The sequence below is a fragment of the Colletotrichum orchidophilum genome, assembly GCF_001831195.1.
Source record: "Colletotrichum orchidophilum strain IMI 309357 chromosome Unknown Scaffold_15.1, whole genome shotgun sequence".
Classification (NCBI taxonomy): domain Eukaryota; kingdom Fungi; phylum Ascomycota; class Sordariomycetes; order Glomerellales; family Glomerellaceae; genus Colletotrichum; species Colletotrichum orchidophilum.
Genome location: NW_019172971.1, coordinates 447,136 through 472,223, shown reverse-complemented (window position 1 = coordinate 472,223; position 25,088 = coordinate 447,136). Strand labels below are relative to the sequence as shown.

Below are 25,088 nucleotides of genomic sequence, written 5' to 3'. Positions count from 1 at the left end.
CCCGATTCCCCGGTGATGGAGCTGGGCGCACGAGCATTCGCCTAGGCCGCGTTGGGACCGACTCAATCAGAGCTGTGGTAGCATCGCTTGCAGCTCCTGCGGGCCGCCGCAAGTCCGCTAGCATTCATTGACTGTCTCGTGTCCTCGTGACGACGAGATGATCTGCGTCGCAAAATTACGTGCAGTGTCAGCCTGACAGCAGACTGCCCAATGCTGTCCATGCCGTCCTGCGAGCCTTTGTGATCGTCCCTGCAGGCTGTGTCCCTATTTTTTTTTTCTCCTTTGGTCCTGATGGAAGCCTAAATACTATGGTAGGCTGATCATTTCTGATTTCATCCTTCACAAACGGTCCCGTTGTTTCAATAATCGACATCCATGACCTGGCCGTAAAGTTGCTTTCTTTGCCTTTGCAGCGCTGCTCTTCGGCACATTTAGGCCTCGCGTCTTCGTTGATTGCAGCCATCGATGATATTACGCGATCTTCCTCCCACATTCATTCGGTAGATGAGAGTTCGAGACGAGCCAATGCCGAATCGGAACATGGTCCTGAGCCACAGCTTTCGGCAAACACAACACCCGATGTCGTTCTTTGTGCACCCAATTTCGTGCCTGCGCTTTCAACCCAGCCACAACCGAGGATGGCAAAGTATCACGCCGCCGAGAACCATCTGCCGTAATCAGCTTTCACAGAGCTCGCAAGCGCTCCAAGAACGGGTCGTGTGTCCTACTCTCTGAGAAAGACAAGACTTCATGACAACGCGACGCCTTTCAAAGCACCCAGCTTCGTTCGAATATGTATTGGTTTCTTTCCAAGATAGCACAGCTCAAAGTCTGACAATTTGGGAATTCTCGGTGAGAAAGCGGGACCTGGTAGCTGCGCACCACAAAGCTGGTCCGCGCACGGGAACGCGATTTTACTACGCGTACTAGCACCCGGCGAACAAATCTCCTGGAAGGAAACCCCCGGCCTGTAGTATGAAGTTTGACACTACGTCCCGGCATATGTGACTATGTAAGCCTCAAAACTTTACAACACAGCGTTTCTCACGAAATCCTTCACATGTGGAGATTGTGCATCGGGCGAATTCCCAGAGCAGCCGGCTTTGCCAAGAAGCCGTCTCGGGTGAACAGCTAGCCGCCCCTGCACCAATGAAGTTGTGTATTCTGTCGCACTAGCAAGCGATGTCTACCAGTAGCCGATCGAGGTCTGGAAAAAGGCTGAATTAAGGAGTGGTGACCAGGTGTGGCTCGGTGCAGCGAGACGTGGTGTGCGACTGGATAATGGTTGTAGCCGCTGGCGAATGTTGCTAGAGACCGGTTTGTTTGTGTTCAAGGTGACCAAGCGACAGCGCGGCAACGTGTACCCAATCTGCCTCGGCATTTACCAAGTCGCGATGAATGCGTGCCTAATTGGACAGACAATATTGATCAAGTACGCATTCAAACGAGTCATTTGGCTTGGGGCATATAGGGGCCTCTACATAAGGTAGTTGTCGTAAAACCGACGCCGTTCATTGCGGGCAGCAATTAACGCCATGTAAACCATTGTGAAAATGGTAGATCATGCAATCGTGGTTCCGCTGTCAGAAACTCCAGCCTACACCAACCTGATCAAATAACGGCTCCCTAGGCATTGTTCTCTGAACAGCATTTTTATTTAGATGCGGAGGGGGGAACAGACTCGTTGGGGCCAACAAATGGCATGGTGTGATGCCAGTGCTCCCTTCTTGTCGGTAGAGGGATGAGGTTGCAGGGCGTGTCGCGATAACTTTTCTTTGAGAGATGGCATTTATGGTGAGCCATGTCGCGTACTTCATGGATATTTTTGCGTGTTCGTCAGGTAGAGATGGAAAGCCCGGATCGTGTCTCATTGCTTGAAGATCAAGCGCGTCTGACGCAATTTCGCACCTGCTGCTTCTGTATGCTCTATTTTGCAACATCAATACACCTTTCTGATTGCTTTGTGGTCGTTGCTGGACATGGATTTCTGGCGCAAGCCATTCTACTTCCTTCGACTGCCAAGGATGAACTGAGGCTATGGATGATGGTGATCCCAGATATTTGAGTACCCCTCTCGAAGGACATTTGTTTCTGCACAAATGCGCAATGATATAACTGCACTGCAAAGCATCTACAGCCGGAGACTGGCGGGAGTTTTGAATGCTTGTCAAGATTTGCGTCAGCCCGTGATTAAGAACAATCAGTAGCTGCTCTTTAAAAAAAAAAAAAAAAAAGCAAATGGAAGGGAAGAAAGCATGTTGATAATTGAACCACCCGGACCGCCTTACACCTGCAACTTTATGATGGACAACGGAAGCGGTCCGCCATCCGGGGCGGCAGGCCCGGAATAACTCGGAGGGACCCGGAACGGACCGGGTGGAGAACGGCCGAAGATGGAGCAAGGGAAATGTGGGGACGGAACGGGGAGGGGAAGATAGGAGCGGCCTATCTTGGTCCCCGCTCTCGAATCCTTCCGATTGTGCACAATGCTTCCCTCCCCCCCTCTCAAGTTCTCCAGCACGGGAATAAGAGGGAAATCACATGATCTCACGTAGATACAGGACAGTTTACACTTGGACCTGGGCGGCCCGCGAGTCTTTTTCTTATCAAGCGCAGGCTCATCCCGACCCGCAAGGATGCCGCTGCCTGCGGCGGCCAACGTGGTGCTGTTTCTCCATAGCTCCAAAGAGTCCAAACTCCACCCCGCTGATCCGCCCCCCAAAGTTCCCAACCTCGAGCTCAATTTGGTCTCGCACGTGGGGTGATGTTCGTGCACGTCATTGGCGAATGGCTTCCTCGCCAAAAGCACTACTAACGCTAACGGAAACGTTTCATCAAGAGTGGTGTGTCGGTGATGCCTCGCCCAGTTCCTGCGTCCAATAAGACATCGTTCATATCGTCGGCTCACTCTCGCACCAATCGCTGACTTCGTCTTTGGAGGCGGAGAAGACCCCGGTGTCCGCCCCCCCCCCCCCGGCCGTCCCCCCCTTGTCGGAGGGGCGCCCCCCCAGTCGCCCCAGCCCTCTCCGTTGTTGCCCTTGCTTTCCCTCTTCCCCGGGGCAAACCCCCCCCCCCCCGGCCGGGGCGCGCCCCGGCCCCCCCCCCCTGCCTGTCCTATCATGTATGATAGAGCTCGCTCAAGTCTCCACAGGCCTTCTCGGTGTGTGCCTTGCTTTACCATTGATTCGGGGAAATACACGCCGCCTTTGAACGTTGTAGCCGCAAGACCTTGCCATTTCGCATGCAGCTTAATCGCGCTATGAATGGGCCAAGCAATCAGATAGGAAGCGGACCGGCACACGACGAACAGGATAGCTTCAACAACATGATCCCGAAAAGTACAATAGTGGAACACTCGCCTGCGCCAATTTCACTCGGCCGTGTGACATTGGTTGAGGCTCGTTCCTCTTCACAAACCCCCCCCGCAGAGAGACAACTTGGACTTTTTTTTCCAATCTGAATTTGACTTTTCTTCTTCTTCTTCGTTACGCTCAGCTTTCCCTGCCTCCCAGTCTTGTCTCTTATCTCTCTCTCTCTCTCTCTCTCTCCCTCTCTCTCTCTCACACCCCGTCGCCCTTCTATTTCTCTCCCTCTCGAACACCAAACACCACCTGCATTATGCATCACGACCCGGACGCCAAAATGTTTGACCCGGCGACGCAGAAGAAGACGGTCGACTCCGATGTCGCGGCCCCGGCCTCTGACATTGAAAACACCTCCGTCAGCTCGGCAAAGGACATTTTGGAAAACGAGGGCGAGGACCCCGTGCTCGCAATGAAAATGCACCTTGTCAATGACGTATGACCTTTACACAAAAAAACCTCTCCAGAGTCTGGGCTCGCACGGTCTCTCACCCAGACACGCGACAGCTCTCGTGCAGCTCAATGACATTTTTACAAAGGGAATAGCACTGACCAACCCAGGCCAACGATGAAATTGGTTGGACAAACTTCCACTGGAAGCTCTTCGTCCTCAACGGCTTCGGCTACGCCGTCGACTCGCTCCTCGCCCAGGTCCAGTCCGTCACCAACACGGGTGCGTTCCTGGAGCTGGCCTCACCCTCCACCTACCGAAACGCGGGCACCGTCTCGCTTTACGTCGGCCTGCTCATCGGAGCCATCTTCTGGGGCTTCGGCGCCGACATCATCGGGCGGCGCATCGCGTTCAACGTCACGCTGCTCATCACGTCTATCGCCACAATCGTTTCCGGTGCGAGCCCCAACATCGCGTCGTGGGGCTTCTTCACGGCGCTGTCGGCGTTTGGCGCCGGCGGTAACTTGGTGCTCGACCCGACCGTCTTTCTCGAATTCCTGCCGAGCAACAAGCAGTGGACGGTCACGGCCCTCGCGCTGTGGTGGGGTTTAGGACAGGCGTTGGTGGGCTTTATTGCCTGGGGATTCCTAAGTATGAACTGCATAATGCCGAGCTTGTTGATTCACGCGTCATGAGATGCTGACTCTTTTTCTCTTTTTCCAGCCCAGGACCGATGGAACTGTACCGAGGGCATGCATTGCAACTGGTCAAACAACGCCGGTTGGCGATACGTCTCCTTCACCTCGGGCGCTTTCGTCTTCGTCGCCTCTATTGCGCGAGTGACCGTCATGCGCCTTCAGGAGACACCAAAGTACCTTCTCAGCGTTGGCCGCGATGCCGACTTGGTGCGCAACTACCAAAAGATGGCGCAAAAGTACAACAGACCGTGCTCGCTCACCTTGGAGAGGTTGGAGGCGTGCGGGCAGATCAAGAATGCCGGCCAGGACAGGAACAACTTCAAGTTTGTGCTCCGCGAGCTGGCCGCGCATGTCAAGGGCCTCTTCTACACCAAGAAAATGACGCTCAGCACCTCCCTGGTCTGGTTGTCCTGGACGCTGATCGGTCTGGCCTACCCCCTATTTTATGTGTTCCTGCCGTACGTTCACACGAGACCTCAGTAGTGTGATGGGTGGCTGACTGGGAATAGATCTTACCTCGCCACACGAGTCCCGGATAACAAAGAGACGCCATTCGAGACGTGGCGAAACTACACGTTGACCAACATCTCTGGAATTCCCGGTCCGATCATCGCTGGTTACCTGGCTAACATTCCTCACGTCGGCCGCAAGTACACAATGGCCATTGGTGCTCTCCTGTCCATGGCGTTCTTCTTCGCTTACACGGCGGTGACGACTTCTGACCAGAACATCGGTCTCAGTTGCGCGATCGGTAAGTGCCCTCATAGGTCCTTCGTTTCCCCATGATCATGAGCTAATATTGTGGGCCACAGCGTGCGCAATCAATATTTACTACGGTACACTGTACGCATACACCGTCGAGGTTTTCCCATCGGCCCATCGTGCGACAGGCAACGGTATCGCGGTCGCCTTTAACCGCTTGATGGGTATCGTGTCTGCCTTTGTTGCGAGCAGCGGCAACACGACGACATCGGTTCCGTTGTACGTTTGCGCGGCACTGTTTGGAGTCATGGCGGGCGTTTCCGCTCTGTTTCCCTTTGAGCCCTATGGCATGAGGAGTTCCTAGACTCGCTTCAAGTTCCGTTCTTTACGTTGGTAGAAATATCTCGAAAAGTAAGAGGAAGATTGTGGGAACATTTGCCTCGGCCATGCTTTTATAACCGGTGGATACGATGCTACACCAGCACTCCTTGGTAGAAAAGACGTTGGATTGTGCGCGCCGTTTTGGGATCTTGCCAAAAAGACCACGCGCCGAGGTTTTTATGATGCACTTCAGTTCCAAGTTCGAGCGGTTTCGCCGGATTTGAAATTACTTCTTGTGGGCATGTGTTCTGTTGAGCACTTGGGAAGCAAGACACTTGTGAGATGCTTTTTCGTTTAAGCTGTTCAACATCAGCTTGTTGTTGGCCACGTCGCTGGCCGGGATAGATAGTTCCGCTGCTCCATAGCAAGTACGATACCCTTGTCCGATCCCAGTCGCGTCTGCTACATTGATACCAACAGAGATAGGTATGCTTGCAGGTGGATCTATGATGTGACCAGGCAATCAGATAAGCAATGGACAGCTCAGATACGGACAGGTACTGTCACCGAATGGGCTTGCTTCAGGCACGCCTCGTTAAGAAGCTTGGCCGGCCCGTTGCTAAAGTTTAGATGTGGGCTGTCAACATGCCATAGCATATGATCCATCGTTGAATTTCTAAAGGGCGGTGCCACCAGCCCAAGTCTGAGGGTAGAAGCGTGTGCAATGTTGGCCAGCCGTATACAACCCCTTTCAGAGGCACATCATCTACAACGAACAAGAATCGTCTGATTGTTCGGCGACTGTTCGATGCCCGCCGCCGTGTAGACCACCACACCTTCGGCTCGGCCTTCCACAGAGCTCGGAGCTCTCGGTGTCGCAGGACGAGGGGCCGAGATGCTCGTACTGTCTGACATCGGCAACTCTTTCTTGCATGCGGGAGGTTCCGTCGGAAAGAGCCACGGATCCTCGTGGCATGCTAGACGTGTCGATTCGCAGCAACTACGGCTGACATCTTTGCAGTACGGGATCAAAGAAGACGCTGGCAGTGATGATGGCCCACTATCTCACTCGCCTTGGTGTTGGTACCGATCACATCATGATCATGGCGCTGTACTCATACCACTTTGGCGCTTGCTTACTACCCAGAAATGGAAAGAAAAAAAAAAAAAGAATTAGCAAGGTGGTCGATTGCGGGGCACCTATGCATAACTTTCCGCTGATAGATGAATTTTCCCGATCTCATTGGACCCTCTTTCGGATGTCTCCTTGCTAGGTTTACTTCAAATCGGACTAAAGTCTGGAACCCAGTCGCGCGAGGTCATGCTCGACTTGCACGTGTCCATGGGCTGTCAGCGTGGGCAGAGTATTTGCCATTGGCAGGCAGCACATCTTACTGTCACGGGATACCCTTACCTAGTCGTCCCATACCCCGGGGGCAGATTGCTTCTGATGCTCAACAACCTTCCCAATCCAGACCGGAAACTTCAAATCATCAGAGTAGGTTTAGGCGGGCTCGAGCTCGGCGCCGGGCCTGGACTCCACTGCAGCCTGCCCGTGCGGTTTTTCCCAGCCTTATAATGCATTAATGCTTGTTTATACCTCCAACGTTGTCGTTCTCATCAACTTTATCCAAGGTCTATGTCAGCCTCATTGTCCTTCCACTTCAGTCCAGACGCTGTTGGCGGCCTTGAATTGTTTACTTTCCTTCTAGGTAGTTCATTTAATGGTGCTCTATCGTGCAAATTACGGCTGTTTTTTTTTTTCGTCAAAAGAAAAAAGAGAAACAAAGAGAAATGCAAAGCCTTTCAAAACGTTCAAATTACAAGTCCGAGTTTGCTCTAAATAAAATCTGACAAAACTGAAATTTTCTTGTTTGACGATGTAAACTTTTGTAGGGACAAGGCGGTATAGAAGAGGGGAGCAGCTGAGTTTGGGTTAAGGAAACCCTTTGCGGGAACGGCGAGATGGAATCTTAACCGGTTGGGTTTCGCTTGAGAAGCGGAAAGTCTAGGCATACCACAGCCTTAAATATTGAGCTACCAGGATCAAACTCATACTGTGTCTCTCCAATTCTCTCTTCAAGGGAGTTGAGATTTCAAAACCCAACGCGCTATCTTGAGCGCTTGGGCGCAACTGGATCGCCGTCATTGACTTTATAGTGATCCACATTAGAGCAGTTCATGATAGCGGCGATCATCAACCGTGTCAACGTCCTGGACGAAACGGAACATTGGACTCAATACTGCTCATCCGCTGGAAAAGTTGATTGTTGCCGAACCTCTAACAGGAATCCCTGCCTCTCAGCCTTAATCATGGCAAAGGTTTCGTCAAAGATGGGATGGTGAGAGGTCCGTGGGACTATTCTGAGGTGGGCCACAAGCACCACACCAGAAACAAACATCATCGCATGTGAATCTTGACAAGAAGATCTCCAGGTTCGGAAAGTGGTTCGCGCGCCTCGATTAGAAGTGACTTTCGTTCAGTCTCTCCTGTGTCTCCATCACCGTACAGTCTGGGCCCTGAGACTTCTCGTTGAAACTTGTGAATGAAAGTCTATGTTGTTCTGGCCGGGAAAAAAGCCTCATTATTGAGGGACGACGAGCATTGATAATTCACATGAAAGGAAACGGCGGTGCTGGTACCATGCCCATACTATTGTGTAGAGACCAGGGTATTTGCCGACTATAAATATGAGATGGAGAGCCTCTGACGCCAAGGACGTGGCTTGCATCTCCAGCAGTTCATTAACTTACAACTTCCAAGACCAAAAGCAACACTTGACCAGCTTCTTCAACATGCTTGTCCCCTCTCTCAAAACCATTGTCACTCTCGGTGTTGCTTTCTATGCCACCATCGCGCTGGCCATACCTGTTGTCGAGCTAGGAGCTGATGTCCAGGATCTGTCCGAGGTAAGCAGCAATATGCCAATCTCCAGGAACAATGAAAGCTAATGAATATTCGTTGCTAGAGGAACGAGGCTCTTGTGAGAAAATACTCCAGCCCAGACACTGACTCTCCAGCAAAACATCTCTAGCGGCAAGGTGTGCTGTCAACTGATCTTTTTGACAATAGGAACAGCCCGCCGTCGATGCCGTTTCCGTAGGTTTCCAAAGCAAAGCATTTAGGGAATACTGATTGATTTCATGATCTCAGGGATTCGATGGTGCCATCGAAGCGCGTGCCAAACAGGCTGCACGACCTGCTCGCCGCCCCAATGGTAATAACAACAACGGTCGGAAGCAAAGGCCCGGGAATGGAAGGCCTGGGCGTCCAGCAAGATAGGATAAAGGAGCACACATAGGGATCAAGGCACTGGCTATTGGCTGAGAATATATGATTCGGACTGCCTTGAGAAGTGCCGCTAGCCAATGGCCTTGATGGAAATGGTGCAATGATTTGGTATGCACATTTGCAATCCAGGGAAATGCCGTGTACATGAGTGAAGACAAGGTTCAATCAGAGAGCTTTCTCGTCAAAAGGACACCTCGTCACGGCGTGTTTAGCCTGTTGCCGTACCAATCTTTACATCTAAATATCATCTGATGAGTACTTATTTTTATTTGATGGAATCAAATATCTTGTCAGGCAGGAAGGAATGAGGAAGCAAGATATGTTGGAACATCCACCAGCACATAATTTTCACGGGCAATAGTCAAATGTTGCGCACACATCTGATATTTGATGATGAGATGTGCACGTAGTCAACTAGAGGTAATTTTCAGTAGCATGCCTGACAGCACCCTTGACTCCTTGAGATTGCCAAGATCCTTTCTGTGTGAGTATTGAGTAACGGAGCCGCAGTGATGACTACATCGAGGATAAGTACATGTAACTACATGAAATCAATGCTGCCTTCATGCAACCTTGAACTGTTTTTATCAACGCGAGAAAAAATTATGAACGTGAAAATATGCCAAGCAGATTCTACCTCCACTGCGACATGTGAGTCTTGACCGCCCTCTCAGCCTTGTGTTCTGTCGCATACGGCCACCGAAGCTTGGTTATCTCGATGGCAACACAGATTCGACCCAGGCCCACGCTGACATACTGGCGAGTGTCCACCACACCCATAACAACCAAGGCCCGTCACACACTCGCCTCTGCCAGGATCACAAGGTTCCCCTTGCCCGCTGGCCCTCTTCCGAAGCCAAGGTTGCTTCGATATGTTAGTGGATTGATATTTCGTGAAACTTTGGGGTAGTATTTACTGTTGCGTCTTCTACCCAAGATGTATGGTATTCTGATCTGAGACTTGATTCTGATACCCGGTTTTTGGCGTCGGCTGTGGGTGCGGCATGTGCAATGGTGATTGCGGCCACATATATGAGTAGAGTCGAAAGTGTCTTCATTGCCACAGGCGGTAACTTCGTGATGGGCTGATGGCCGCAAGCTGCTATTGTGAAGATGGATAATAGTCAGGATTGTTTGGTGGGGATAAGTCAAAATTTCCACATGCAGCTTACAATACTCATTGTCTACGCACAGGGAACAACTGGGTGGTGAAGTTATATAGCCGCACGCTCAAGCCTCGAGTACCTATGGCGAGGTTTTGCTTCAAGTCACAGCGTGCATCATCCGAACTGCTCTCTTGCAGCCCATCACTGATCAACGCTGCAGCAAGATCATACCATTAGACTCGAACTTATCATGATGGCCGATTGGCTGTTGTATCAGCATGGACGTTTGGGTTGTCGGGGACTATTAGATATCCTCCCCGATCTCATATTGCAGCAAAGGAAATTCGCAATCGGGGACCTCATCATGGCTGGGCAGGTCATAGCCCGAGATGAAAAGACAATAGGCTACTCAGGTGTGCAACTGCTAAAGCTCATGATGTATTCAATGCCTCAAACGGCTTTTTTGATGGACCACCGGAGTCTGATGCGAAATTCATATCTTGGTGATGCATCAGTATTCGGTGGTGAAGTGTGTCCGAACGGCTTGTAGGAAGTGGCGACCTATGGCCGCGTAGAAGGTAAGTAAAAAACGTTGCCGGACATGAAACCTTCTTTCAGAAACTGACGGCCAAAGTGCCTTTGCATGCAAGCCGGTAAGGCTCGGATTCATCGTGTTCGCTTCCAGTAATCCCTCGTCGGCGATCACAACATCAGGTGACGCGCACATCAGCCGAAAGCTCGTCCGCAACGCCCAAACTCAAGGCCCCGAACCACGGCCCTGAATTTATCGGCAACCGAGATAGAAACGAGGTAGTAAAGCTTGAAACCGGTGACATAGTTTTTGTTCGTAATGGGTGGACGACATGGATAATGGTCAGCAGCCCAGGTAATCCGATAGACATGACAGTGAGGTCGATAAGTTGAGGCCACAAATCTACGATCTTTCATCAGCGTGTATGACCTGATTTATTCGACCCGTCGCTGCTTTGCATCATAGAGGACCTTTGTTTCCTCTGGAAAGTCAGGTCAAATATCAAGGGATGAATTTGACCAATATGCTGAGGCGGCTGCGGATGTCGAACAGCTGATTGCACTGGAGGTCGCATGGCCCCTTTCAGCAAGTGTTGTTGTACCATATAAGCTTTTTATTCAATTACGTAGAAGATTTTCTGCTCGTGCTGTACCCCTAGTAAAGGAAAGACAGATTATCACATGACGGAAGCCTAAGGACATATTGTCTCCGGCGTCAAGCTCGGGGGTATTTCAGACCGTGATACTATCGACCGAATAATATATGTATCTTTACAGGTAACCCGTGCTGAGTTTCGCAGTATGGATCAGATCCAGGATGCAGATGATAGAAACCCCGGCGACTTGCTACAGATCAATGCCATAATGTGGGGGGAAGTCCCTGGTCGTACATAAATCGAGACCCAGGTGTAAATGAAAATAGCGGAAACGTCTTCGGTTTATTTTTTACCGAGACCACACCATGTTGCCTTCAGAAAGTATGACAGGCTAATTGTTCATCCTGTTTTCGTCACATATCTCCCGAGTTGATAGTTGACGAATATCCTGGAGGTACCCCCACTTGGCCTGGCGGTGACCCAGTAAAGCTTCATAGATGATAACACTTGTTCCCAGCAAGACACCCCTTCTCTTTGTGGACTGCTAGAACACCAGCAATTCATGAAGTATTTGGGCTCATCTTTTCGTCGACTGGAAACAAGTATCATTCAATCTGCACCAAAAGGTTTCAATATAGCCACTTCTAAAAATCAGCAAGAGAGCGGGCGAGTAGGGCCAGGTCCAGCCTTGGATATAAGGCTATTTCAGTCAAGGAGCCATTTCAAGCCATGCGCATCTGCAAGTGAACCGCCCCATGTGTCTTCCGGGTTCAGGAAGAGGGTGAGCCGCAGGATCGGTCATCTATCAAGACCGATGCGTCGACGGATACTCCCGCTCATGTAACAAAGAGGGGTCTAGCCTCTTAGTTTTCGAGAGTCGGCTATTGCTGCGGGAACCTTGGTGGGTGATCTACGTCAGAAAATGCCTGCGGCATGGCCATGCAGTATGCAAGCCATGGCTCTGAGCCTTTGTTTGTAGACATCCCGGCTTTGAAACAACGCTGCTCGAATGGCACCAAACGAGGAGCATTTAAGTGGTTTGGGTCACGCCCCGATGCCGTGGAGGCAGAATGGTCTCCCTTGGAATATCACAAAGCTTAGTTATAAAAATCGCCAGCAGGGATCATGTTCAACGTTGCACAATGTTAGAAACTGCTCCACGTGTTTCTTGAGTGGGAGACAACGGAGGCCATGAGACAGAGATACAATCAATTCCTAGACAAGGTCCTTCATTTGAATTCGGTCATCTGAATGATTCACTTTTGTGAGTAGCGACTTGTTTTGAGTTGGTAGAGTTTGGTTTCGCACGAGATTCTTTTTGGTAGAGAGCAGAGGTCAATAGGAACATGTTTTTTTGGAATACCTCAACAAGAAAACAAGAGGACCCACAAACAAGTATTGCGGGATCAATTCATCAGATCTTCAATTGTAAACTTTGTTCTAAGTCGCGTTGACTATGCCTATTTAACCGTCATTGCTCACATCCGGGGCATCAGGAGTATGGGCGGAAGTTCGCGACATGGCTCCCGCAGTTAACCAAGGACCTAACCCGAACTGCAATCCCAGTGGAACCGCAAGGTAGAAGTTGGACAAGAGAAGAGATGGCGGGGCGGGACCCCCCTGCTAGTTTGTCTGGATCCTTGCCACAAGACATGTCCGGTTTTCGTGCTCGGTCACTGTCCGAAGCCAAGTTGGAAGGGAGACGCGGGGCGGTGTGGAGGCGTGTGGAGGGCGTGGAGGGCGTGGAGGGCGTGGAGGGCCGAGTGAAGGCCGACTCCAGGACTTGCTCCAGAAGCTTCCCCCAGGTATCCGTAATTTTTGTAATAAAAATGGAGGATCTGGAAACGCGGGGGTTGGACGGGTGAGGAGCGGGAATCGCGAGAGTGATAACAATCTCGCGGAAGTAAAAAGTTCCATCGGAGTTAATGCTGACAAAATGTTGAACATCCGATACTTGGCGCATGTCAAGCTTTCTCTTCTCCACTTGATGCCTTGCTCCTGTGTTTTCTTTTTGCTGTCTTTGGGGAATTACTCCAATTCAGCCCACCTTTGCGGCTTGTGGCGTTGACCCATTCCTGGAACGCCCCTGACAGCAGCTTTTATCTCAGGCACTAGGGTGGATTCACGATAATGGGTAAGACCATTGCGTTCTCAGTAGTCATTTGGCTAGACTCGCTTCATGCGTTCCAATTCATTATGGCATTCATTAATCCATTCTATCGACGTAATTCTTGCAACACAACCTCGAAAGGCGTGGTGAGATGTTGTTTTGTTTTTCATGTACAATACGCTCTTCTAATGGGTATCAAACCGCAAGGTTTCAACTTCACACAATAACTCGTAGCGCTTAGACAAGGTATCTGAAACCCTTGCCCAACTTGCGCGCAGCCTCGATCTCATCAGTATTGGTGGCGTTGGCGCTCTCCGCAGCAACATCGCCGTTGACCTCCCAGGCACGCTCGTCCTCCTCGAGCTTCTTGTTCAGGTTGTCAAGGATGACCTTGAAGATGTAGCAACCGACAATGGTGATACCAAACATGGCAGTAACGATGCCGTAGCTTTTGCGGAAGCCGTTCTCCTTGAGGTCCCAGACATACGAACCGGCCACGTTGCCGAGCTGGGAGAAGGCGTTGATCATGGCGATGGCGACGGCACGCTTGGCGGGCGGACGCGGGAACGAGGAGGAGATCCAAGAGTAGAATACGATGAAGCCGGCGTACGAGCTGGCCTGGAGGAATAGGGCGACGTAGCGCGCGGCGACGTTGAGGGTCGACATGGAGATGATGAAACCAACCAGGCCGACGCAGATGGGTCCGACAATGTGCCAGAATCTCTCCTGCGTGCGATCGGCGTGCCAGGCATTGATGAGGGAGATGATGCAGGAGAAGGCCCAAGGAGGGGAGCTCATGAGCAGGGTGGGGACGTAGCCGAAGCCCAGGGTCTGAGTGAGGGTTGGCTGTAAATCGATTAGCAGGTGAAGGCTTTTTTGTCTATTCATTGTAGGGAAACTTACGAAGAAGGCGTTGAACGAAAGACCGACAACGTAGGCAGTGAAGGTCAGCATCATGATGTAGATCTTGACATCCTTGACAGCCATGATAAGACCATCGAGAGGGCCCATCTCATCCGAGTCGGCATCAGCCTCACCAACATCCTCAGTCATGCGCAGCTGGGCGACGTAGAGCTCCTCCTCGGTGAAGCCACGAGAATTGGTAGGCAAATCAGGGAGAATGAAGGCGGCAGAGATGGCGACACACATGGTGACGGCACCCTCGATCCAGAAGAGCCATCTCCAAGCAGAATGACCGAGGACGCCCTGCATGTTGGAGAGGACACCAGCCCCGATGAGGGCGGAGAAGGCGTTGGAGATGAGGTTACCGCAGAAGAGGATGGCGTTGCGGGTGGTGAGCTCGCGGCGGGTGTACCATTTCGACAGGATCATGAGGGCACCGGGCAGGAAAGCGGCCTCGATGAAGCCCAGGCAGAAACGGGTGGCGACCATGCCTCCAAAGTTGGTGGTCACACCAGAGAGGGTTGAAATCATGCCCCAGATCAACATGGCGATGCCAATGTACCAAGAGGGGCGGGAGATCTTGTTGATGACCATGTTGGACGGAATCTGCATGAGAATGTAGCCGACGTACAGAATACTGAGGCAGGTGGCATATTCGTTGTTGTTCAGCTTCAGGTCATCTTGCAGACCGCGGAGACGGGCAGCGGCGATGTTGTTTCTGTCGAGGTAGTCTAAGAAACGACGCGTTAGTTTAGGACGGAATGAGACGAAAATCTTGGCGAGGTTGACATACTCATGATGTAGATGAGCACGAACAGAGAGCATCGCATGTCAAGCTTTCGCTTCATGCTCTTCTCGACTACCGCACGACGCTCAGGGCTCATAACCCGCGGCGCGTTGGGATCAATGTAGTTGTTTTCGACATTATCGACGTCGGCGCCCTTGAAGTCGGCGCCTTGGGAGATCTTGTCGTTCTGTGTCGAGTCCATCTTTGCGACTGTCCTGTCGGATCTCTACACACGACTGAGGAGGGCGAGTTGGGAAGAGAGACCAGGGAGGTTGGAGACGGGAGAAGGAATCAAGAGGTCGTCTGGATTGACTCGACAACAACTGGAGAAAGCTACGAGAGCGACGGAAAGCCATTTAGTTATAGAGCGGTGGCAGGCTTCGGGCAAGTCCCGATCGTCGCGGGGAACCACTGAACCACCGCCCCTCAACAACATTTTTATGTGGGGTGAAACCTGCTTCACCCATCACAGCAAAAGCATACGCGCGTGAGAGGCAAGACTTTTGACAATGGGCTGGGATCTGGTACGAGTCACCCTTTCGGTTGCAGTCCAGTCTCGGCTCAGAAACGCGGCATGCGGCTGCTGGGAACGCGAAAGCTGCAATGGACATGGAGCTTCTTCGGCCGCACCTGGATGACGTGGGGATACGCCTGTCCATGGGGAAGCCAGATCGGAGTTAACGAGAAAGCGACTTTTGGAGTGGTTGAGAACTTCGATGACAGAGAGCGCGCGCGCGCGAGACAACTCGTTCTCGCCTCCGTCCGCGGGGAACGTCACCTTGCATCCCGTGGGGACGAACCCGTCGAACCAGCTCCCAGTCGCCCCAGGCCCGTTCCCTCAAAGCCCGGGATTTGAGAGTCAGCTGGAGTTCTAGAGGGCCCCGAAGTGGAATCTTTGGGATAAGGCGCTCCCCCAACTTTTTGGCCATGCTCCAGCTTCCCCCGAGGGGATCCCACAGTTTCTCCTCATGGCGCTTATCTGCGAGTGGGAGAAGAAAGCAAAGTCGTGTGACTGGGGGGGGAATGGTCTGTGATTAAAGGTAGGACCGAGATTTCCACCGGATGGTCCCGCTACCTGGCCGCCAATTCGCGACAAGTACCGGTCGAGATCCATCGTCTTGCGTCTGGCTGGGCGTTGGAAAAGGCTCAAGAGTCAAGCATCTTTCTCCGCAGCCTTGGTGGGACGGGAGCAAGAGGAGACTTGGAGAAGGAGAGGGCACAGCGTGGGGAAAGGTCCGAATTGAATCGTCCAATGAAATCCTCACCGACTGAGCACCACTTAATATCTCGTTGCGGTCAAGATTGTCGGTGCTCATCTCCGAATCCGGGACGTGTGGCCGGCAAGGGTTGCGTTCGACCAGCGACGGACGGCGCGCGGAGTCTCGCGGAGTTTAAACGATGGTGACGTGACCTGAGCGAATCCGTTCGAATCGTTCGAGATCTCACGTCTTTTCCAAGGTTTTTTGCCCAGATGCTCAACGTCCGGCAACACCAGGGGATTTGAAGCAACCACTAGCTCACGTGCTCGTAGATTTTGTCCGTCATACTAAGAATGACGTTTCAGTGCCACTCTCTGTGACCCCACAAAACATGGGTTTCGACCAAGAACTTGATCCCTCAGCGCACTGCTGTGTTGTGTCTGGGCACATGGGGTAACAGAAGCGTTTGTTTCATGTCCCCAGGCACGTCAAAAGAAAGATATTGCCCAGAGACTTGGGACGAGGGTGGCGTTCTGCCAAGATGGAGATTTTCTTCTTATTCCCCATTGCATGCGTATAAAGTTCCATGGATATCGTCGGCCGAGCTTGGCGTCCTTGGCCCGACGGGATCTCATCACGTGGTTGTCCTCGCGACTAAAAGCCGTCCCGCTTCTCCGGGCAACAGATGTATGCCCGGGTAGGCCTGCTTATTGCTGCTAGCCAGACGTTTGTGCCGCCCCCCTTCTTACTGTATCTGGTGTTCTCCCAGTGTCTGGTTGGTGGCTTCAAACACCGGGTATAGCTTAGACTGGGAACCTTGATTCGATGCCGAGCCGGGCACAATGAATCATTTCTAGCCAGAACTCTGGGTAGTATCAACTGAGATGAAAAATGTCCATTGCATCCATTCGCTGGGATTGATTTCCAAGAAAACCATTGCATGGCTGCTATGAGACCCCAGAGCCATTTCTCCGGCAGTATGACTCTGCAAATGCACCTCGCCTGCAAACATGAGCACTGTGCGTACCATCTGGGATGATTGGGTACATTGCCTACATGGCTACCACTGAATTCGATGACAGCATGGGAAAAGCTTCCCTATGCCCCCAGCGACTGACCTGGCTTGCCAGGTCTGCCAATACCGCTTGGCCACGAAGGAGCTGATTAGCAGTTTCTCAATGTGCCTGAAGTACTTGAGTTGATGATAACTGTGTCTGGTCTGCACGGCACATGAGCTGTTTTCCGACGATGAACTCCAAAGCCAAGCTGGAATCTCATTTCAAGGCCCAATCTCCCTTAATGTCATAGTTCAACGGTCTGAGGAAAGCCAATTCGGTAGCTCCCGGAATCTTGGAACTCGTCTCCCATCTCGACTCAGGACATCGTGGCGCCCGAGTCCCCACTCATCAGCAACCTCTCAGCAGCTGCCTCATCATCCTCGTCTGAATCCTCATCATCATCATCATCCCCGCCCATGAGGTCGATGACCAGAACGGAACCCGAGCTGAGGGTGTCTAATTGGAAGCCAGCCTGCAAGATTTCAGGGGCATCGAAAATGCAGCCGGCGACATCGAGGCTGATATCAGCGTCCTTGAGCGCCAAGCAAACGAGGCGGAAGTGCTCGTGGTGCTGGTCCGTTGCATCTGCCCCGTCCTTTTCGCCATCGAATATCAAAACGACGTTGCGGTGGCTGAAGCAGAAGGTGTCGTTGACTTCGGGTCGAGCGACGTCTCTGAGAGTGGCTTCGAGCTTTGACGGCTCGGTCTGCGCGTTGGCTGTGAGTCGCGTAAACATGCTGCCGTTGAGCAGGGCCTTTGCTGTGGTGGGGCTGGCTGGGGAGAAGATTGTGACGTTGGGCGGGAGCGCTGGTGCGGCTGGCGCCGCGGCGTTTGGAGAAGCCTTGGGGTCCATGGCTGATTTCGATGTTATTCCCGTGCAAATTATTGTCCGTGTCGGAGGGTACCTTGGGTGACCAGTCCATAGAAACGGGCAGGGACTGAGACGACCTGCAAACTTTTCAGAGATGACTAATCTGAAAGGCGGAGCATGTGCGGAGGTCGCCGGGACCGAATCATTCCGGAGGTGCTCCGATGTGGGTCTCCATAGGCCGGTGAGGCAGGCACGGCAGGGAATGCACCGCGATAGGGAGATAGTTGAGGATTCGGCAAATACTGCATACTCTGTGGAATTCTTTGCACTTCAATTCTGCCGAGAAAGCATCATATAATTTGGGTATCTTTAATCCGTAGGATACACCCCTCAAACAATCTGGCAAGCAAGAGAAACCGAGGCCAAGTCATTTAATTATGGATGACTTCGACTCAGCAGTCATTAAGTGTTGCGATTGCTACGAAGCGCCCTCATCACGGGAAATCTCATCCAACTCAGTTTCTGCAACCAAAGCCTACCCAAGTCAGGATACAATGAGCAGCAATCACAATAAGCCTCCATGTTCCGGCTCCTTCTTCAACTCGATGATGTCAATAACTCCCCAGGATGGACTATGGTATGTTTCTTGTAATAGAAGCGACGACATGAGAGCGTGAGAATCATTTCCCACCAGCAATCTCCCAGAAGACTCCGCCTCGTTGCCCAGGCGTTGTGGCCCCCTAATCGCGTATTATCGTATCTTTAAAGGTGTGAGGACGTCCATCTCATAATCGAATTTATCGACTGAGCGAAGATTGATCGGCAGGGTGATGCGAAAAGGGTCCTAAAGAGTCCAGGGTCCGACGATCAGGCCGATTGTGATGCGTGCAATTGGACTCTGCCGTTCCTTGTGAACATGAGCTTTATGGACCTCCCACCACCGCCGTCCGAAAACCGCTGGACCCGCTTCATGCTAGTGACGCCAGGCAACTTCAGCTATTCATGTGAAATGAAGAAGCTTGGATGGGCATCACTAGTTGTGAGAGCGATCAGGCGTGACGACGATGGGTCAATTGATCTTCAATCAGCGAAGATCCAGAACCAGGCAATGGCTAGGTATTTAGCCTGCTTCTACAATGTACTCGGCAGAAATCCAATTGGATAGATACCTGTGGCAGAATGAAGATGTTGGGGAGCAACTCGTTGAGGACTTGATTGCACAGTTATATTAGACGAGAAATGAGCAAGCAGCCTCATCACCCAATCATGCAGTGAAACTGCTTGTTCTTAGGGGCTGCTGCTAGAGTCTCCAAGCAGGTGGGTGTCAATGACAGTCGATTCTATTTTCTTCGGCGAAGGTCCTGAAATATGTTCATTTTGTGTCCTTCTAGTATTCTATGCCGAGGTGGTTTGCGATGAGGGTTACGAGGTCATCTGCTGAAGCCTCTGGACTAATGCAACCCAAAATATGCTGATCTGGTCTCACCAGAATTGCACCGCCCTTGGAGAACCCTCCCTGAGTATCATACAATCTCCGGTGACTATTGGAGGAGAATTGAAAATCGCTGTCCGCCCCCCAAAGCCTCAGACGAGAATTCAATCTCTGCCCCAGGACCGCTTTGCAGTCCTCGAATCGATGACTCCAGGCTGCGCGGCACGGCGTAATGAGAGCGAATGTACCCGCATTGACCAGGTCAAGTGTGGAAAATTGCTGGGCTGCGACTTGCTCATCTGATAGCTCCTTCACATATGATGTGTCGATTGGTTGTGGCAGAAACTGGCTTGGCTCATTCGGTTTTGTGATCTTGATCCAGGCGTGGGGTAACCTCGCGCCGACCTTGAACTTTGGCGTAAAGTCCGAAGCATTTGCAGGTGGCTTCGGGTCACCGTACACATAACCGATGTGAATTTCAAGCTATGTCGGACCATGTTAACAGAGCAGTTCTACGTGCTTCGAAATTCCCCGAGGTCGCAAGGCACTTACATTGTCAAAATGTTCACGTTGTCCCTCAACCTTCTCAGCTATCAATTCCTGTTTCGACGGGTCGTGAATTGCTTCATACATCCGTTTCCGGGCTTCGCTGAGGCTTTCAACCTCTGCCGTCCCGATAGCCTTGAGAAACGAAAATATCGACTTTCCGTTCTTCACACTCTGGGCAGCGGCAACTACGGCAATTGACCGTCTATCAGACTCATAAGTGTCGAAAATTTGTGGACTAGCCCACCCCTGATGCACAGCGGCAATCTTGTAGGCAAGGTTATGTCCGTCTGCCAGCCCAGAGTTGAGACCAAGGCCGCCGGTTGGGGGAAATGAATGTGCAGCATCGCCAACTCTGGTCGGGTTCGTGTTAATGCACTGTCAATGTAGAGGTAGGGACTGGAAATTTGGGGATACGCACAAGAACACATTCCCACGCCGGTACTCCTTCGCCACCTTACGGCTCAACACCCACGGTCTGAAGCTCATAATCTGGATCGGAATGTCCTGTCCTATCGCAGCCGATACCGTAGCATGTGCGAGCTCTTCGGTCCACGATTCCACAGGATTTCTCTTAGCCTGAATCAAAATTTGTCAGTATTCAACGTAGCAACTTTTAGAAATCAAAAATTTGTAGACTCACATCAAAATTGCTAATCAAAACCTGGTTTCCGTCTAGATCATATGCTATGATGAAGCCAGAGCAAGCAGGATCAGCTATCCAATGCAACATGCCGACACGGTCTCCGACCACTGGTCGGAGGTTCGCATTGAAGTGTATCGTCATCATGGTTTCGTCTACAAATCTTCCGTCAGTCCGATCAATCGATGAGAATGATAGTCAGGGAAGACTCACATCCATCTTCTCCTTCTGTCTCAATTCCAAGAAAGCGGCGGACCTGGCTCTTTGCTCCATCACAGCCGATGACATGTCTTGAAACGATGGTCCAGCGCTTCTTAGTCGCGCGCTCCTCGACGACGGTAGTTACCTTGTCACCTCGCTGTCGCGGAGTCAGAATTCTGCCCTTTAATTGTCTCACGACATGATAGGATTGTGAGGTCAACTCACTTGATCGCACGAAACAAACCCAACACCCTTGCGAATCTCAACATTCGGGTCATTTTCTAGATTCTGGGCGATGAACTTCTCAAAATCTGGTTGCGGAATATTGTGGATCATCTTTGACAAGCCCGTTAGTGATTGACCTCACGGGAGATTGGTAATAGGCATTTCAATTGCTTTCATACCTCGGGTGTGCTGTCCAAAACCCCAGGATCCATCCGCTCATACGGAAGGACTCCAATCTTCTCCCCAGTGAGATTCGTCATGAAATTGACCCAATAGGCATCATCGCGAGGCGACCCCAGTTTACGTATCGCTCTCGTGTCGAGACCATATTGTCTACATATCTCAAGGGTTCTTGGACATAGTGCATGGGCTTTGGGAGCAGCGAGCCTTTCAGGATACTTCTCGATGAGAAGCGACTTCACTATAAGCCGTTAGCGTTCTACCCCATTAAAGAGAGAGAGAGGCCAAAGCTGCAAAGGCCTACGTGTACATACCACCGTGTTTGGACAGCATGTATGCTGTGAACAGACCAGTCGGACCACCACCTGCGATGAGAACAGGTACCTCGACTGAAACATCTCCTATTTGGACATTGTCTGGTTTCACGTTACAAGATGAGAAATCAACCTTGTAGGCGCCCTCAGGGCGTGACGGCTGGGCGATTTCAAGCATCATTTCCGCTGGCCAGGCTGTTTGTCAAGACGTGCGGAGCTTTGTGCTCATGGGGGAAGACGAAAAATGTGGTCATCTATATTGCGGAGGAAGGGCCGACGGTATATGCTGGGAGACATCATACCGAGGCGCAACGGTTTCCGACGGGCGGCCTCCTATTCGCTTTGAGCGTTGGTCCCGAAAGACTCGATCCGATTCGTTCAATTTTCTGGGGTAGCGTCAGTGCGAGATCGACGGTGGTGACTGGAGGCGATCCTCTCACTCCTCAGAAACCTTGACCGAACTTCCTTGTCTCACAAACACACCTCACGGCCACCCCTGCATGGGCTATGGGCTTGTCCCAGATGATCTGCTGTTAAGCCCGCAGCACTAGTGAACCGTAGCTTCATAGCCCCGAAGCCCCGCTCGTGGTACGCGTTTCCTTTTTCGCAGTTCTCTCTCTCAACGTTCATCAAACTTCTATGATTCTGCGATTACAACGCATCTCTCATAATGGAGACGGAAATCTCCACTACAGCCGCTGGATCCTCGGATAACCCGAATTCGGGTACCCTCAAGAGGAAGCGAAGGCCTCGGGCGCCGATAGCTTGTGGTACATGTCGAGCTCGTAAAGTCAAGGTCGGTACAGCTCCGATGTTGCCTTTGCTGAATGAACATGTTGACAAGAGCTTTTCTCAGTGTGATGGTAGTTCGCCGTGCTCCAACTGCATTCGTGAGTGTGTCGCATTCCTTGGGGGGTAGATATTGATGGCTGACTCTGTCTTCCCTAAAGGACACGAATTCTCGTGCTCGTACAAAGAAGGACCAGAAGACTCGTATGTAATAGAGTGAGGCCGGGATTGTATTAGGGCTGACCTTACCCCCAGGCCCAGCAAGAGGGCGTCTTCTTACGATCCCACTGGCCGCATCCAACAACGCCTACAGCCTCAACCTCAGCTGGTCGCTCAGCCGCAGCCATCGTTGCCTGAGCATCTACATCCATCACCAGTCAGCCTAGATGAGCCAATCAAGCACGAAATCCCAATTCAGCCAAATCCACAAGAGCCCAGCCGTATGGACAGAGGTTCATCAACATCTTCAGAACAGGAAGTAGACGGCCTTGGCCAAGTCAACGAGCACACCGAGGGTGCCGAGTTTTACGGCCCCACTGGAACCTTCTACTTTCTTGCACGGCTTCGCTCTCGGGCGAACACGCAGAAACAACCGGACGTCGGCACGCACCGGAAGCAGAGTTCCATCGTCAATCTTTTGCACAGCTCAGACTACTCAACGCCCCCAGATTCTCGCATCCTCGGCCAGAACCAGTTCGGAAAGGCGAGTCCACAGAGTAACGGCGGCAGACGAGAGTCGTACCAGCAAGGCGTCATTGCCGATGTGGTTCTCAGCGCGGCAGACGCCGCGTTCGCGACAGAGATCGAGCGCGAATGTGTTCGCCTGTACTTTCAAAACCTACACAACATCCATCCTATCCTCGAACAGATGACCTTTATTAAGAGATGCGAGGAAGAAATATGGTCGAGGCTGTCCAGACCAGACATCCTAGTGTCTTCCCAAATGCGCCGGGAGGCTAGATTTCTTGCTCTTTATAATGTCGTCATCGCTATCGGGGCCATTACCGCGGGAGAGACTTCCTTACTCATGGAGGACCATACAAAAGAGTTCTTGGATCGAACTGGACAGTCTGGCGACGAGGAAACTCTCTACCCGCCTATTCGTCTGGCAAGAAGATTTTTTGAAAGGTCGAGACTTCACCTAGAAGACATATGCGAGTCGAGCTCCCTCGAAACTGCGCAAACACTATTTCTCATGGTCAGTCTCAAGCTGCAACCAAAAGACCTTCAGTGTCCTTGTAGATTGACTTGCAAACTGTAGTCGGTATTCGGTCAGAACGCATTGAAGCCTCATAGCTGCTACATGTATAGCGGCATGGCGATAAGGACTGCATCAGCCATGGGTATTCCTACCAACATTCGTTCGGAGACAAGTCCGGAGAGCTTGCTATGGTGGTAGGTGACCACAACCGCGCTCTTGATTACACGTACCGCTAATATGTCTAGGTCGCTTTACTCACACGAGATGTAAGCACTTTCTTTGTTTAAGTCGACGCAATGCTGATCTTTTAGTGAAATGTGTTTTTCTGCCGGGCGTCAATCGGGGCTACGCGCTCCAAGCTCCTACTCAATACCGTTCCCGAAGACCTCTGTGAGTCTCGTGTTCCAAGATCAAATGCATATTCACGTCGCTAAGACTACGGCAAAGCACTTCCCCAATTCAGCATACTGCCTGATCAACCCTATGGTTGATTTGGCCAAGATCCTTATGTGGATGACGGACAATCTAGGTCTGCATAGTAGCCACACATCATTCCAAAGGTTATCTCAGACTGCCCTTAACTTGGATCGGGAGCTGGACGACTGGAAATCTGGCCTGCCGAGGCAACTCCGTTTTGACACATCATCACTGGAGGATAGCGAGTTTGCCATGAAGCAGAAGACTGTTCTCAAGCTACGTATGCTTCGCCGGCTCGTCAAGTCAATGGGCAGTACTGACGTGCACGGGCAGGTTTTCTCAACGCCAGAATCCTTCTTCATCGGCAGTTCATTATATCAAAGACGCAAGAAGCGGATCGTGCCACAGTCTCACGACACGTCACAACGTGCGTCAAAGCCGCCACCGAGACTATCAAGTTCATGCACACGAGCTACCTCCATCGCCCGTACTTCAGGACATGGTAAAATCTTCACGCCCCGTGGGGCCTTGATCCTGACAACCGCTAACGAGAATCAGGTGGTATAACTGCATGTACCTACTAGATGCCTGCATGGTCCTCCTCCATGTACTCATCTCCAACATCTGTCCTTTCCCCGCCGAGGAGGTGATGGAAAACATCGAGCTGAGCCTCGACATCTTCAAAGCAATGAAGATGCTCGCAGTGGCCAGGAGATGCGCCGATATCGTCAAAGAATTGCTCAACGTCGCTGCAAAGACGCATTCAGTACAGCAGCGTCAGACGAGCGTGGCCACGGAAGCCGAGCCCGCCCTCAAGATTCACGATGACGTGAGCCAGCTGATGCATACGTCGCCCGCATTCATGTCGGAGGGCATGGGTCTCCACCCGGGGGACACCGAGCTTGGAGACGCCCTGATTCCTGGGGATTTCGATGCAAACTTGGTGGACCCGAATGTTGTTTGGAATTTCTTGAATTTTGAGCATTGGAATGCGTGGTCTGATGCAGCCTTCAGATAAACGATGTAAGAAGTGTATGAATAAGAGTATTGGGCTAATAGCATACCTGTTCTGGGTAAAGGGGCAAAGCGCTGAAGAGACTCTCAAATGAGCCCAAGCTGGCTACTAGTGACTTCAAGATCCAGGCCGCAAAACTTCATATTGCCACTTGAAAGATCCAAATAAGCCTTTTGCCTGCACGGGCAAAATGTGCAAGAGACCGCCTCAGAGTTACGTCGGAGTTCCACCAACTTCCTAATTTGGGTGGGATTGGTG

At 51.6% G+C, this 25,088-nt stretch overlaps 7 protein-coding genes across 7 annotated transcripts; 3 read left to right on the top strand and 4 right to left on the bottom strand.

Annotated features, from left to right (window-relative positions):
- Positions 1-3,618: 3,618 nt before the first annotated feature.
- Positions 3,619-5,517, top strand: CORC01_02708 (major facilitator superfamily transporter; the record flags this gene model as incomplete). The annotated part of the gene is made up of 5 exons (XM_022614358.1): positions 3,619-3,798; positions 3,924-4,404; positions 4,477-4,909; positions 4,961-5,202; positions 5,264-5,517. 5 exons carry the CDS (start codon positions 3,619-3,621, stop codon positions 5,515-5,517), a joined length of 1,590 nt encoding a protein of 529 aa, XP_022479271.1.
- Positions 5,518-8,165: 2,648 nt separating this feature from the next.
- On the top strand, positions 8,166-8,610 carry CORC01_02707 (uncharacterized protein; the record flags this gene model as incomplete). The annotated part of the gene is made up of 3 exons (XM_022614357.1): positions 8,166-8,384; positions 8,444-8,458; positions 8,548-8,610. 3 exons carry the CDS (start codon positions 8,166-8,168, stop codon positions 8,608-8,610), a joined length of 297 nt encoding a protein of 98 aa, XP_022479270.1.
- Positions 8,611-9,436: 826 nt separating this feature from the next.
- On the bottom strand, positions 9,437-9,824 carry CORC01_02706 (uncharacterized protein; the record flags this gene model as incomplete). Its single annotated transcript, XM_022614356.1, has 2 exons — positions 9,437-9,631; positions 9,684-9,824. 2 exons carry the CDS (start codon positions 9,822-9,824, stop codon positions 9,437-9,439), a joined length of 336 nt encoding a protein of 111 aa, XP_022479269.1.
- Positions 9,825-13,346: 3,522 nt separating this feature from the next.
- Positions 13,347-15,001, bottom strand: CORC01_02705 (major facilitator superfamily transporter; the record flags this gene model as incomplete). Its single annotated transcript, XM_022614355.1, has 3 exons — positions 13,347-13,955; positions 14,013-14,743; positions 14,806-15,001. 3 exons carry the CDS (start codon positions 14,999-15,001, stop codon positions 13,347-13,349), a joined length of 1,536 nt encoding a protein of 511 aa, XP_022479268.1.
- Positions 15,002-17,372: 2,371 nt separating this feature from the next.
- CORC01_02704 (uncharacterized protein) lies at positions 17,373-17,909 on the bottom strand (the record flags this gene model as incomplete). Its single annotated transcript, XM_022614354.1, has 1 exon — positions 17,373-17,909. The coding sequence occupies one exon, from the start codon at positions 17,907-17,909 to the stop codon at positions 17,373-17,375; it is 537 nt and encodes a 178-aa protein (XP_022479267.1).
- Positions 17,910-19,254: 1,345 nt separating this feature from the next.
- Positions 19,255-21,589, bottom strand: CORC01_02703 (FAD binding domain-containing protein; the record flags this gene model as incomplete). Its single annotated transcript, XM_022614353.1, has 8 exons — positions 19,255-19,782; positions 19,852-20,200; positions 20,267-20,424; positions 20,489-20,643; positions 20,702-20,846; positions 20,915-21,025; positions 21,094-21,335; positions 21,409-21,589. The coding sequence occupies 8 exons, from the start codon at positions 21,587-21,589 to the stop codon at positions 19,255-19,257; spliced, it is 1,869 nt and encodes a 622-aa protein (XP_022479266.1).
- Positions 21,590-22,078: 489 nt separating this feature from the next.
- Positions 22,079-24,833, top strand: CORC01_02702 (uncharacterized protein; the record flags this gene model as incomplete). The annotated part of the gene is made up of 9 exons (XM_022614352.1): positions 22,079-22,204; positions 22,265-22,298; positions 22,359-22,401; positions 22,453-23,395; positions 23,459-23,592; positions 23,644-23,664; positions 23,710-24,095; positions 24,149-24,317; positions 24,374-24,833. 9 exons carry the CDS (start codon positions 22,079-22,081, stop codon positions 24,831-24,833), a joined length of 2,316 nt encoding a protein of 771 aa, XP_022479265.1.
- Positions 24,834-25,088: the final 255 nt, after the last annotated feature.